This window comes from Uranotaenia lowii, chromosome 3, assembly GCF_029784155.1.
Source record: "Uranotaenia lowii strain MFRU-FL chromosome 3, ASM2978415v1, whole genome shotgun sequence".
NCBI classification, from domain to species: Eukaryota; Metazoa; Arthropoda; class Insecta; order Diptera; family Culicidae; genus Uranotaenia; species Uranotaenia lowii.
In genome coordinates, this window is record NC_073693.1 from 206,613,675 (window position 1) to 206,629,555 (window position 15,881).

The 15,881-nt window shown below is 35.5% G+C and overlaps 1 protein-coding gene across 2 annotated transcripts in view; it reads left to right on the forward strand.

Annotated features, from left to right (window-relative positions):
• Positions 1 to 15,881, forward strand: part of LOC129752331 (uncharacterized) — a 249,112-nt gene that overhangs the window by 202,829 nt on the left and 30,402 nt on the right. For both annotated transcript variants that reach the window (XM_055748117.1, XM_055748118.1), the window contains 5 exons: positions 7,385 to 7,462; positions 7,526 to 7,708; positions 7,777 to 7,967; positions 8,035 to 8,382; positions 8,445 to 8,536. In XM_055748117.1, coding sequence (XP_055604092.1) covers positions 7,385 to 7,462; positions 7,526 to 7,708; positions 7,777 to 7,967; positions 8,035 to 8,382; positions 8,445 to 8,536 — 892 coding nt within the window. The remainder of the gene's footprint in view (positions 1 to 7,384; positions 7,463 to 7,525; positions 7,709 to 7,776; positions 7,968 to 8,034; positions 8,383 to 8,444; positions 8,537 to 15,881) is intronic.

Below are 15,881 nucleotides of genomic sequence, written 5' to 3' on the forward strand. Positions count from 1 at the left end.
GATAATGCAAACAGTCACTTGACAAACTTGAAACAGATCGAATAACGGGTATCTCTCGTCAGTTTCATCTACCAATACTTCGTTTTTAGAGAAAAAAATATTTCATCGACAGTTCCAGGCTCGATAGTAAAGGGTGAACGGTCAAAATTTGGTCAAGGGAAAACGCTTGTAAATCGATGAAATCGTTTATTTAAAAAATCAAATTAAATTTCTTTTTCAAGTTTAATTAGTATAAATTTCAGGAAAAATATTCAGCTAGGCTTCCGCTTTTCCAAATCCGAATTGCCGGGCCTTACGCTTAACCTCTGCCATCAGATTTTGTACAGCCACCTTGTCCACCTTCTTCGCCGCAGAAAGCCAGTTTGCCTTGAACTGCTGACCGTCCTTAGCAGTTTTTTTGGTCTTCTTTAGATTCCGCTTGACAATAGCCCAGTATTTCTCAATTGGGCGGAGCTCTGGCGTGTTGGGAGGGTTCTTGTCCCTAGGAACCACCTGCACGTAGTTGGCGACGTACCACTCCATGGCCTTCTTACCGTAATGGCAAGATGCCAAATCCGGCCAAAACAGTACGGAACAACCGTGTTTCTTCAGGAAAGGCAGCAGACGTTTATTCAAACACTCTTTCACGTAAATTTCTTGGTTGACAGTCCCGGAAGCTAAGAAAATGCTGCTTTTCAAGCCACAGGTACAGATGGCTTGCCAAACCAGATATTTCTTCGCGAACTTTGACAGTTCCATGTGCTTGAAAATATCTGCTACCTTTCCCCTTCCTTTTGCCGTATAAAACTCCTGTCCCGGAAGCTGCTTGTAGTCGGCTTTGACGTAGGTTTCGTCGTCCATTACCACGCAGTCAAACTTCGTCAGCATCGTCGTGTACAGCCGCCGGGTTCACGCTTTGGCCGTCGTATTTTGTTTATCATCGCGATTTGGAGTCACTACCTTCTTGTAAGTCGATAGTCCGGCTCGTTTTTTGGCTCGATTCACGGTTGTAGACGATACACCCAGCTTATTTGCGGCATCTCGTAGAGAGAGGTTAGGGTTTCGCTTGAAACTATCGGCAACTCTCTTTGTCGTCTCAGCGGCTTCCGGTTTTCGATTTCCCCCCGATCCAGACTTCCTGGCTGTCGACAAACGTTTCCTAAACACTTTAATTACATTTGTAACGGTTGATTTGGCAACTTTTAGCGATTTTGCCAGCTATGATACGCTGCTCTTCTTCCTCGGACGGCATTTTGACAACTGAAGAGTGAATTCCAAAATCAAAATAGTAGCAACATTCTACACACACACCTACAAAATGAGGGGTGTTCAGTTTTTTTTAAATTCAAAATTGAAAGAATTACGTCAAGTTGATATTGACCAAATTTTGACCGTATCACCCTTTAACATAAAAAAAAAAATTCAAAAGACCTTAAATGTCAATTCAAACCCAAGTTTTCAAGCGCTTATTTATTAAAATCTTTAAATAATTGTAGAAGTAATGGTTACTTTACTATAACTATTAAGTTTGTTTTTTTAAACGATTTATCATAGTGTACAGTACGGTTATTAATCTTAACACATTACGGACGAAAAAAAATCCAAGCCAAGAAACACCAAAATTTGGCACATTATTCCTCAGAAACCATTGAACCAAATTCCATAAATTTAGTTTTTTTGAGTTATGGCAAGTGTTGTGTTCAATTTTGTCGAAGAAAGTTTAATGATAAAATAAAGAACATTTGAATTAGGCTTCTAAGTGTAAGTGAAGCACACTTGCAGAGAGTGAAAAAACGAGATATCTCGTATTTGGTCCGCAATGTGTTAATACAGGAAGAACAAAACATGATAAATCTCACCCGCTCCATGCTAAAATGGATCATTAGCTTACCAAGTCATATGCCAAATTTAAGCTAGATCTATCCGTGAGAAGGGATTACGTTGAGCCTCAAGTGTGCAAAGGATTTCGAGATATTGTGCTCGGAAGAAGCCAAAAATACTGGTTTTTGACAGGTTGGAGACCGAGTTCCAATGAATGTCCATAAAGTGAATTGCTTCAAGGGGTATAACCCCGAAATCAGATAAGTCAATCATAGGCACTGGATGCTCACGTCGTATGCTACGATAGCGATTGTTAGTTGCATACTCCATCCAATGCTATATTCGCAAGATTAGATTGCTCTAAGAAGGGAAAAACGACACGGAGACGCGGGCAATGCACTCATCTCTTCCTCTCTCAGGAACCTTTTTCCTTGAGCACGAACGACAGGAGGGAATTTTATTCGTAGAAACAACTTGAAACAAACCAGACAAATGTTACTCATTCGTCTCGAGCTTTAAGCTCGCAGACTCGTTTTTTCGATGCTTTTCTCTTCCCCTCTACACTCCATACGTTGTGCACCGTACGTTCGTGGCTCTCATCGAAAAATCTGTCCAGTACGATTGTTCGGTAGTTGTTGCCAATCGAACATTCTTCGATAATGCTCAAGAATCAAGCGTGACTCAATAACAAAATGTTAGGTTGACTAGAATGATTGATTTCACAAATTTACAAAATTGTCAAAATTGATAACATTAACCCAAACAACGGAACTGCATAAATTGACAAAATTGCGAGAATTGTCGAAAATAAGAGTATTTACAAGATTTGAAAAATAAACAAAATTAACAAAATAGACTAAGTTGACAAAAAAAAAAAAAGTATGGACTCGGTAGGCGGTGCTCGTAGAAGTTAGACGAAGTTTTTTCTGACAGCAAAAATTTTCAAGTGGAAATTTATGGAAAATTATAGTTCTTCAAGTTAAGTTTAGACTCGGTTAAGGATTTTAAATAAAGCTATGCACAGCAAGGCTTTCCTCAAGCGACGGCCACATCAAAATAAGGGATCACAGCTTCTCAGGCTATTTCACCTACCGGCGAGCAGAGAAAGACGTTCTTCTAGATTTTTAAGGAATACGGAAACATCAAAACACGGATCAAAGCTAAGTATTTGTTTAACAAATGTTCTCATAAAAAAAAAGATTTATATTAACATTTCCATGCTTAAGCTACGTATAGAATTTCCAACTAGAACATTGTTTGTGTGTGTTTATTTGTGTGTTGGGGAAGGGGTGTTTATTATTATTAAGTTCTATTAGTGAAGGGGTGTTGTTGATTCGATTTAGTGTGGAAAGTTCAGTAAGTTTACCATGTTTTTTTTTCTTCTACATACTCAGAGATACAATCGAAATAAATTAGTTTGGTATTCATAATCGTTCCGTGGCCGGCTATGACGGTTAATTTTTTTTGTTCTTGAATCGTGTTTAGTGCTTAAAGTTTATCTAGCAGTGCATAATATGAGTTTTAATTAATGAAAGTTTCAGTTTTTGTTGTTACGTTCAGAGCAGAGACAGAAAAATATTACGGTGACTCCAAAATTAGGGAAAGCTTCTGCTACACTAGAATAATTTCCTTAATGAGATTCTTACGGTCAGAACTAAGAATACCTTTTCATTCTTGCAAATACGATTAATCAAATAAATATTTATAATAGGTAGTCTGCTTTCAGGCTTTGTGCTCTTCGATTCCCAATAGTTGTCTCGGCATCAAAACTAAGGTCCAGTTCTCAATATTTCTGCAGTCAGGAAATTAATTTATCAAATACCTAATTATCGCTATATTTGTGTTAATTTCTTTGTTTTGGAGTGTAAAGAATAAATGTATTGTCTTGTATTTAGGGTGGTCAGCTATTTGCTTGCTACCCACATGAGCGAAATAATCGTAGGATAAAATAAATTCAAGTTTTTTTTTATTACTGTTCCAATGAATATTAGACATTGGTCATTCAATGCTTCACATTTTTCATTGTGAATGCTTGAAATTCAACATGATAGTTATTGATACGACATGGATATACGCGCGTTCAGGTTTTTTTTTTTCAAATACACTTTTATTATACTTAAATTGAAGCATTTAGTTAGTTATTTTGTCTTTAGGAAAATAGGAGAATAGGATGCTTAAAATCAGATTACACTGGTCAAAAGTGTCTCCAGATCACATCCTTTTACCCACTCCCCACAATAAAATTATTTGCTAGGATGCAGAGGTGACCTCGGTCCTAAAGCACGAATTATTTCTTTTATCCCTTTCTCTCTTTTCCAATCTATCTATTGACTACTAGGACGTGGCCGGCGCCGTTATTGATGATTAAAGAGAGAGCATCAGTTTTGGGCATTGTGAATGTGCTGTCAGTCCCAGACACCATTCATTTGACCTTTGAACAAAATTGGTGGCCTCGGTCAATCACGGAGTAGCAACCATTGGCGATGTGGAATTCGTTCTACTGAGCCACGCCTGCGATCATGGGATTCGAAATGCATTTTATTCAATATCATTGTTATACCAATAAAGAGTTTCTATAAAGTAGATTGAGGAAGTTCAACGGCATTAGTCAATATTATTTTAATACTTGTTAATTAAATAAAGCATTTCGGGTTCAATGTTTAAAGGTGGATGTGAGTAGTCAATCAAGCTAAGCTAAGCTAAGCTAAGCTAAGCTAAGTTGACAAAAAAAAGTATGTATTGAAAAATTACAAAATCAAAAATTTGATAAAATTTTCAATTGACAAAATTGAAAAAATTTGTACATAATTGAAAAAAATGCCAAAAATAACAAATTGATCATTTACCAAATTGAAAAAAAAAAATAAATTTGGCAAAATATAAAAAAAAACCAAATGAACCAAATTGAAAAATTCGACATTGGATGACAAAAATGTCAAAAATGGTAAAAATAACAAAAAAGACAAAGTGATAAAAATGCGAAATTTCCAAAAATTACAAAGTTGACAAATAAGGCAAAAATTGTCTAAAATAACCAAAATTTAAAAAAAAATGCAAAACTGGCAAAAATGAAAAAATTAACGAAATTGAAAAAAATTGACAAAAACTTACAAACGTTAACAAAACAGCCAAACTTAATATAGTTGACAAAATTGGCTCAATTAACAAAATTTACAAGTTTTGTCACTTTTGTCGATTTCGTCAATTTTGTCAATTTTGACAGTTTCATCAATTTTGTTAAATAAGTCAATTCTATCAATGTGGTCATCATTGTAAATTTCTTAAATTTTGTTGCTTTTGTCAAATTAACCGATTTTACCATTTTTTACAATGTGGTCAAATTTGTCAGTTTAGTCACCTTAATTAATTTCAGAAATTTTGTCAATTTTGAATATCTTCCATTTTTATCATTTTTGTCAATTTTGTCAATTCAGTCAAATTAGTTAACTTTATCAATTTTGTCAATTTTAAATAGGGTGGGTGTTCACAATTTGGCATGTGTGCCTAATGTTAACATACAGTTGGCGTTTGACGTTATTTTCGACTTATCACAACTACAAAACAATTAATAATGTAACGGATTATCTGAACTTTGATCATACAGAGGTACAATTTAGTTTTCTAACAACTAAGATTTTTAGTTAAAACCGGTTTGTTTCAAGGTATGTCCAATATGAACGGGGTTCTTAACATGTTTCTTAAAGAACAAAGTTTAAGAAATGGAAATTTTTGTCGAATTGTCAATTACAATGATTTTTGTAACTAGAATGTTAAAACCTTTTTTTAAGTAAAAACTAAAAAATGCTATGTCCATAATTAGGAACACTTCTTTCACACTTCACACTTCTTTCAGTGTGTTCCTAATGTTGGACATAGTCAAAATGTTCCAATGTTGGTATATTGAAGTTATATCATGGTTTTCAAATAAATATGATTGAATTTAAGTTGTTATAACTAATTTTATCTAAACTTTATTTTCAAGGAGCTGTAAAATAAATGGTCAAAAGTGAAAATAATATTTTTTTAAACTTAAGTGTATATGTCGAAAATAAATTTTTGAAAAAAAATCTCGAAATAAACTGACAAAAAAACAAATCTAATCAATGCATTCCGAGGGTGATACGCTTTGAACACAAGGTTTAGAGGAGATTTATGAATATACAAACTAAAAATTAAAAAAAAATTGTTTAGACAACTATTGATGTAATATGTTAACCTTTGAAAATTATACTGAAGCTCAAAACAAAAAGTTGGGTTTCTTATTCAGTTGAAAATCAAAAGTATAGCAAATTTACGGTTTTAATGAAGGCATAATAACGATTAGAAAGTGCAATAAGAAAATGTGTTTGTAGGCACAATCATGTTTGTAAAGTTGCACTATGCAAAAACATTATTCTATAAATAATAAAAAAAATTGATTTTTTTAATTTATAGCTTTGTCATATAAAAAATATCAGTTTCTTGGGATTTCAATTAAATTACACAAAAATATTGCCGTAAAAGTGATATTTTTTTCTAACAACATCAATGGGCGCATTTAACCCGCACAATTTTTACAATAAAATCGTTTTCTCGAAAATTGCAGGAGATTTCTACATAAATATTACTCCATAGTATTGAAAACAGTTGTCTGCTCATGTGTATTAAGCATTTGTATACACATTTTTTTTGAACACTCAAAAGCGTTCTCACTTTTGCTTTAAACACTTTGCATGATTTTAGTTTTAATTTTCTTTAAAATTCAGCGAGAATGCTTGTATTTTACAAAACTGAAAAAACATTATTAGAATCTTTAAAAAATCATTAGAACTCAATTTTACCTACGATTTTCGGGAAATTTGATCATTGAATTGAGACTGTTAATTCGTTTTTTTTTTGTAATATTTCACAGGTTTCCATAGGTACACAAATTTTTCAAATGATTTATGACCTATTTTCAAAAGTTATCCCAAAAGCAAGATACGGTAGAAAAATATTAATTGCATGTTCAAATTCAGCGTCCCGAAATTAACTAAAATTCAATACATCAATTCTTTGCACCTCTAAAAAAATGTATCTTGTTGCTATGTGTCATCCAAAAAGAAAAGGCTTTCTTGCTACTGTCTAGTATTTAAAGCTACAAATGTTTCAGTTTAATCCTTAAAGTCTATATTTCAGTTCTGGAAAATAACAACTTCGGAGAACTAGGTCGTTGAGCAGATACACAAAACCAAAGGCATTATTTGGCCTCGTCCATAAATGACAATAATTCACCCATATCGATAAGTGAATTAAATTCTCGTCCCCCCTCAAGTTAAAAGCTTTTCAGGGCGACCTAATTGAATTTCCTTTCAACATTGTCACAGTCGAATGGCTTTCTGCTCAATCGTTTACAACTATTTTCAACAACATAAAACAGAAGACACAGACGACAGGACAACTTACAAACGGTGGCGCAGCAATTTTCCGCCTCTTTTCCACTATTTATCTTCAATATACTTGTCTATATCTCTGTATGTTTCTTCAGAAGACGCTTGGCAGGAAGATTTTTCCGAAAATTCTTATCGATTCACGTTCTTATTCCGATTCTTCTTTCATTCAACAGGATACGCGGACTCACGTTGTGGTCGAGCTTTTCAACACGGAAAAATCTTACGTCGAATCTTTGCAGACGATAGTGTTGGTAAGTTTGTAAGCGGTTTAATTTTTCAAAATTCGGACATTAATTAAATTTGTTATTTTTCAGAAATATTTGAACCAATTAAAATCTCCAGAACACTCTGGACTCGTTGATACCCAAACGGTGGATGAGATCTTCTTTATGGTTCCAACCATACTCAACATACACGAAAGATTCCTGGAAGAGCTACGGAGACGTCTCGATTCCTGGGATCCATTACAGAAAATAGGAGATGCATTTATTGATGTGGTAAGAATCTCACGTTGTTCTGAGTTTAAACTATTTTTTTCTAAAACTATGATTTTGTTTATGAACAGTTTTCGAGACCAGTTATCTTGGACACCTACACATCATTCGTCAATAACTGGAACCGTGCCAAAGATGCGATTCGTGCCACCCGACAGAAGTGCCCAGCTTTTGCGCGATTTTTGGAAGCCATGGCTCGAGAGCACAAGGGCAAACTTTCGTTGGACAATTTGTTAATTAAACCCGTACAAAAATTCCCAAAGTAAGTTCGATCTTAATTATTTGAGAGTATCCGGCAGATAATTTAACATTGTTTTCTTTTTCCTCAGCTATGAATTAATCCTATCAAGACTGATTAAACACACCGACATTGATCACCCCGATCAGAAGCCATTACAGGAAGCGCTGAAGCTGGTGCACGATATTCTTATGTTCCTCAATTGCAAAGAGAAAGAAGCACTCGAAAATGATCAACGGGAAACGGCACTCCGGGAGCTGGAGGGGGTCATCGAGGGCATGAACGAGCTTGTGACCTCGGATCGTGCCTTCCTGTTGTTCGATCTGGTGTCGATGCCTTCCGGACAGACCCGCAAGGAGCGAGGATTTTTCCTGTTCAATGACCTTTTGGTTATCACCAGTATTAAGAGACGGAGCGGAACGATACGGAAAAATAATGTGTAAGTTTCTTGTAAATTACCTAGTGATATTTTTAAATATCTCTAAAATGAACTTTTTGTAGGACTTGTCTAGGAAGTGTAGCATCCACGCTCGATACCAATAAATACAAATTCCTGACCAAAATTTCACTGGACGATCTAGAAATCGTTAAATGTAAGTACAAAATTACCAACATATTTTTAGATATACATATAAAAATATTAATTTATTGCTATAATGACAAAGAAACTGTACACAGTAAATAAAAAACTTTCAAAAATATATTGACAAAATAACGATACTTATTCAGTTACGTGTTAATACAAAATGATATAAAGCAACGTATTACATCAGCCAAGTCCATTAAATCGGAGGTTTTTAGTTAATTAACCAACTCCTATGTTAAACGAGATAATTCATTTGTTTTCTAACTGATGCTATTCATATCGAAAATTTGTGCTGGTAGTATAGTATTCAAAAATAATCTCAGTAGAAAAGATTTTGAGTTATGCTCTTATTATGAAATTTTACTAAGAGAAAGAAGTGCTTGTGCATAAATGGTAATATCTTGGACCCACGATTAGCAATTTAAATTTTTTAATTTTTTTTTCGCACTATTCAGGGGAGAAAATCGATCGGGGGGTCCAGAACATCTTTTGTATTTTAAGATTTGCGAACATAATACACGAGCAAAATTTTCAAGTTTTTGATCATATTTTTTTTTTTAAAGAACTTCATATTTCACTCATTTGTACTTTGTGTAGTGTTATGATTCCTTTAAAAATTAATAAAAAATTCAATTCAATCAATAAAAAAATATTGGCAAAAAAAATAAATTTCGAAGAAAATTTTAAAAATTACAATAAAAATTATATAGAATAAATAGACAATACCCTAGGAAAATAACAAGAGCATACATAGTAAGAATGATGCGTTCTCTATGATCATTTCTGTCGAAGACAGAATTTAGTTTGCAGTTGAGTCAAGAAAGTTACAATTTGAAGTTCTAAGTAAGAAAATTTAACAAAAACTTGAAAAATTGCACGTGTATTTTGTTCGCGAATCTAAAAATAAAAAGTTGTACTACACACCGATCGATTTTTTTATTGAATAGTGCATTGGATAGGGAAGAATCTCTTCCATAATGTGACAAATTTTCAGATATGCCTTTTTTTCTTTTAGAGGGTTCCAAAAAGAGATACCGTGTGTAATTTTAAATATTCGCATTTGCATTGATTGAGATTTTTACTCAAAGTGCTGTTTTATTGCTTCATCTACCTATATTTGTATTTGTATTTGTATTTGTATAAAAAAAAATCAACGGATCACATGTTGATCCAAATGATAACTTAATTCTAAATAACTTTCTAAAATTAAAATTCAGTCGACACAGTTCTGGACACGTCTAATATTTTCCTTCGGAACACATTTCTCGAAACGCCAAAGTCAAAATGCCCAGAAAAACGATTAAAAGTTTTTAAGAATCCGACAAAAGCGCTGTTGGTCCCATAGTTGTTCAGACAAATGGGAACGTAAAGCTGCAAATGCTGGTTTCTCAATCCTCGAGGTCGTACACTAAGAGGGACAGCCTCCAGCAGCGCGGGAGAGTCTATTCTCGATGTCAGCAAGTCAGCCACAACCAGAGCTCGAGCAGCGTTCCTACGAACTTGAAGCGTATCCAAGTCTATGAGGCGGCAACGATTTTAGTAGCTTGGTAGACGAAACGGATCGTGCCAATTCAAGTGTCGCAGGGCATACCGCAAGAAGCGCCGCTGGATAGCCTCGATTCGTTCAGCTCCGTTCTGATAGAAGGGGCACCAGACAGCTGATGCGTACTCGAGGATGGAACGAACTATGCAGCAATAAAGACTTCTAAGGCAGTACACGTCTTTGAAGTCTTTGGCCATGCGAAACAGGAATCCAAGGTTTCTAGAAGCTTTGTCAACAACATAGTTCGTGTGAGTCTTGAACTCCAGCCGTTGATCGAGGATAACTCCTAGATCGTTGATGTGTTCGACTCGCGTGATGGTATCGCTTCCAAGGATGTACTCAGCATGAAGAGTGTGCCGCTTACGGGAAAATGATATAACCGAGCATTTGCTGCGGTTCAACGGCAGGCAGTTGATGTCGCACCAGTGAGCAAATACGGAAAATTGCTGCTGTAAAAAGTCGATGTCGTCTTGGTTGTTTATGGCGTGAAAACGTTTCAGGTCATCAGCATAAGCGAGTTTTGCGCCGTCAAGAAGCGAGAGTGCGTCATTGAAGTAGATTACGAAAATTATCGGTCCTAAATGGCTTCCTTGGGGCACACCTGAGGGGGCAGGGAATTGCCTGGAAAAGGATTCACCAGTTTGAACGGATAATTTCCGTCCCGTTAAATAACTCCGGAACCAATCCAGTAGAGATCCACAGAATCGTAAGCGTCCGAGCTTTGCAATAGCAATATCATGGTTCACCTTGTCGAACACAGCAGAGAGATCAGTGTAAATGGCGTCAATTTGGGTCTTCCTGGCAAAGCAGTCTTGATCGAAAGATGTGAAGCTCAGTAAGTGGATCGTTTAGGCATGAATTCATGCTGGTCGTTGAAAATGTGAGGCTTGCAAAACGAGAAAACAGGATCCATAACGACCAGTTCAAAGAGTTTGGATATCGCGCATAGAGCTGATATCCCACGGTAGTTGCTAACATCTCGCTTGTCCCCTTTTTTATGGACAGGAAACATATGAGCTTCCTTCCAAAGTAAGGGAAAAATTGCGTTGTCCAGCGATGATTGAAAAATATATTTGATGGGAGTCAGCAAAAGTGGCATAAAACGCTTTAAAAAAGTTGCTGGTACACCGTCCGGGCCCGTAGAGGTTGAATTTTTCAACTTTGCTGTCGCTTTCAAGATGGCTGCATCTTCATCTGCATTAGAAATCCATTCAAAGATGAACCTAGAGGTAAAATATTCCGGACAGCCCTGGCAAGTTGCTCTGAAGAAATGCCCTCAGTTGTAAAGGCGCTTGAGAATTTCCCGGCGAAGAGCTCACAAATTTCGGGGTCGGTATCAGCTGTGTTGTTGTTGGAGCCCTGTTTCTTTCCGCTGATTTTTTACGTGCTTTCAAAAATTTTTCGAACTGGTCTTGAAGTTTCGCTGTAGCCAATTAAGATAATTCTGGTAGCAGCGCTTACTGGTCTTTTTATATTTATGTCGAGTTCAGTTTGCGGTATTCGTTCTGAGCGTAGAGCGACTTGTGCTTGTTATAGTTACGAAGAGCACGATTTTTAGCTGTCATCAGTTGCCGCAGTTCTTTAGTGACCCACGGAGTCCGTAGATTAGCACCTACGCTACGTTTCGGCACATGGCGATCGATGGTGTAATTAAGGATATTCGTAAGTTTCTCTGCAGCTGCGTTGGGATCAGAAAGATCGAGCTCGACTTCCCGTTCGATGGATTCCAGAACGCGCAAGATAGCCTCGGAATCCATATTCTTGAAATCTTTATAGTAGAACGTTTTCTCAATGGGAGAATATAACCTAGCGGCACCGAGTGAGACCACTAGAGCTGGATGATGTAGGACATCTTTGACGAGTGGAGCGGGAGCTAAATCGATCGTCGGAATCCTTAACCCATCGTTAACAATACAGAGGTCAAGCATTCTGCCGTTTTCGTTTTCAATGTTATTTACCTGACGTAGAGTCGCTGTGCTTAAGGCATCTTAGTAGACGCTGCAGGGTGCGGTGAAAGAAGAACAAAATATATAAACATAGATAAAACAATAAATTCAATCCCTTTGAATAAATACAATTAATGACTTTCAAAATGACGAATGAAGCAAAACCTTACTTGCCAATTCCGATCTTGTTTACGTCCCTTCTTTAAAACGACGGATGTGCAGAGGAACAAAAATCTAGCATATTCCCTATGGATTCCATGAGCAAACAATTTAAACAGGTAGAGGTAACGAGAATACAAACCTGGATATGAACATTATTGACCCATTCCAAGCGCCTCTCAACTGGAGAACCGATTTTCATTTTTCATTATTCAAAAATAATTTGGCCAGCATTTGAAAGTTTATTTCTTGAGCTTCATTTTCCATCAAAATAATTTCAGTTGCCTTTTTTTCGGAATGGAGTATGTTGGCGTTGAAATTTAAAAATTTTAGTACGAAAAACTGATTTTAACAATTATTTTTTATTTTAAACATAGCTTTGTCAAAAAACTAGCTATATAAAAAAATATTGCAAAATGATTGTCAAAAAGCCATCTTTTAAGCATGATATCAGATTAAAAATAATAACAGCAACTTCAAGCTCTAGAATCGGTTAAAAAAAAGTATCTATTTTTAAGCGTTGTGAGGTCATAGAAATTCTACTATTTTTCACTTCATGATTCCTTTAAACGTGACATACTGTCGAAAATTGGAGATCTCTTCAAACTTTTTGAGAGGAATTCAATGCTTTTTTTAAGAATGAAAATCGGTTCAGAAGATTGTGAGTTGCACCTGGGTAAAGAATGCGTTGTGACGTCACGAAAATTGATTTCATTTTTTTCGGAAACGCTCACCCGAGCAAACTTTTATTGCAAAATAATACCTAATTTTGCTATCATGCCTTGAAAGTAAAATGAGGTATCATTTTGCCCGAATAAAGGTGGTACAATGCCAAAATTTGGGTCTCATTTTTAATATACGGATACCTCGATTATACCAAGTGTAGGTTTCACTGAAACCTCAATGATGCCTTGTTTAGCCAACGTTTCAAAATGAGTTTTGAGGGCATAATGATGCCACTTTAAGGTATAATTTAATGACAAAACTTGGCATCGTTGTGCTTTCAAAATTTCATTAATAATGAATGGCTTAACGAGGTATCAGAATTCATCCAGTGAAACTAAAATTTGGCAGAACTATGCTATCCTTATGAAGAAAACTAGTGTCATATTTCGGCATTGTACCACCATTATTTGTAACAATTATACCGAATTTCACTCAAAAGGCATGATAGCAGAAGAACTTTAAATTATCTCCAACAAAAGCATAGGAACGTTTTATTGTATACATCCAGGCGTTACAATAAGCGGTGTATGAATATCGTCTTTCTAATCGCGACTCCAGATATAAACATCCCCATGTGTTATAAATAGCCCACCCGAGCAGACTTTAATGCAAAATTATACTGTTAATAGGATCGAATCTATTGCTAAAAAAGTTTGTCGACAAACTGTGTAAATTGTTCAAAAAAGTCATGGTTTGTTAGCATCGATTGTAATTAAACGTCGAAAAAAACAATGACAAGTACAAAAATATTCAACATTTGAAAAGCTATAATGTATCAAACGATTTTATGTAAATTTATGATATTCTTGTCACGAATTGAAATCAACAATTTATATGTTCATTGTTAATTTGATTTATTAAAGCAACAATTCACTCTATACAAACTTTTTCTTGAATGATCATTTTTTATTAGGAGATATTTTGAGCTTTAGAAGCTCTGTAAAAATTCTCTAATGTTTTTTTCTATTATTTCTTGCATTAAATTTCGATCCGAGATTGGATGTATTTATAAAAAAACAGTTCATTGATAAAAAAAAACGCAAGAAAATTGATTTTGAAATCGCTTTAAAATCGTGGGTGAGATGATAAGTTTGATTGAATAAATCAGAAAAATAAACGTCTGATCTTGTACTACATATAAGGCAAAGTTGATAACTGAAAACGCCTGAATATAGTTAACCATTGTGTTTAAAATGAGAAATAAAATGACTTTGGCTTATTTAGAATTAGATGTTCCATACCAGCTAAAATACCTACTGTGTAATGCATGAATGAAATATAAAAAAAAAAGAAATATGTTATGGCAACAAATACTGAATAACTTATCACCACCTAACGGTTTGCGCGACTTTGGTTGTCGAGACAGATTTTATGAATGCTTCCTAGGCCAAGTCGACACAAAGGTATTTTGGTAGCTGCCACGGGGTTTTCGATCGAGGAACTTGAGACGTGAGAGATAACATAATGGGAAGCTTTCGATTCGTGCAACAACCAAAATAATTTTTAGTAAGGACTGGGCTTGTATTTTGCTAGACAATAAATTGCATGTTTCATGCCTTCTAACAACAAAGGAGAGCTGAGACAACTTGGTTATTTTCTTTCCCCAAAGCTCAAACGTTATCTACATCCAGGCGTTATAATCTATCAGTTTTTCAAGGACATAACATTATTTACCGATATTTTCATGTAAAAATCAAATGATTGCTTGACCTAAAGGATTAAAATAAGTATCTCATTCCTTTGATCAAATCTCGGTTTGCTCAATTCAAAATGATCCTTGCAAACTTGAACTAACGCGATGTAGCTACTAGGCGATCAATTTATCGACTGCAAGAAAATACCTCGAATTATACAGAATTTAACAATTAAATCTACTGAAAAAGAGGCAGATACTTACTTCGACTCCGAGATAGTTAGGGACATCGCCGGGAAGATACATTCCAACATTATGGTGACCGTGGCAAAATTGTCAATAAACCGCTCCGTTGCCATAAATACATACACGCAACTCAGCTCGGCCTTCATGGGATGGGGCAGAATTAAATTTTTCTTACGGAGAACCGATAAATTTAGTTCTCGCGAGATCACTTGGACACCACAAAATGATGATTTGGGAGCAAGGTATAAAATTCACGATAATCAAAATCACCTGCATCACCTGTCAAATTGCCACTGTCGTTTCTCAGGTAATCGACCACCAAATCTTCCGGCGGCAAATAATAAACCCTGCACACACCATTCCAACAGCACCTCTTTTTGGATGTTTTTCTTCATAAAGTTGAGGTTTGTCTTGTTCCGTTTAACTTGGACCGTTCGGATTTGTTTTTCGCGGTCGTCGCTAGAAAATAAGTGTGTCAAAAGAGGCAGCATTATAGAATCTTATCAACTTACCTTTCTTTATCGTCTTTTACTTGAAATAAGACAAAGCCGTTTAGTCCGTTTAGTCAAATACTTAAAAACACACTATACTCAACATTTGTTTACATTCTTCTGTTTTCCTGCGCGGCAGGGGTGCCAGGTGTCCTGATGTTTAACAATTTGTCCTGATTTTTGGGAAACTGTTCAAAAATGCTTTAATTGTAATTATTTGTTTAAATGGTCTGTTAAAGAGTTGAAACCAGTTAACCGATGATAATCTTCGTTTCAGATGATACCAGATGAATTACGTCTCTCGATCTGACCTGCATGCCACTTAAGGTTCTTCTCCCTTCAGTCACAAATTAAGACGTCTACAGTTCCTGTATCTGTTTATTCCTTTTTTATGTTATTCAATCTGAAGTGCATATCGGTAGTGAATTTTGAATAGGGCGAATGCTCCAAATATAAATTAACAAATGCAGTTATTTTTTATAAATAGTATAGTGACTTTTAATAAAATCACCTGGCACCTCTTGCGTGGATGTATTCATGGTTGGACCAGTGAAAATGTATGTATGCCCAATGCATTTATTTTGTTGTTTGGAAAAATACAAATCGTA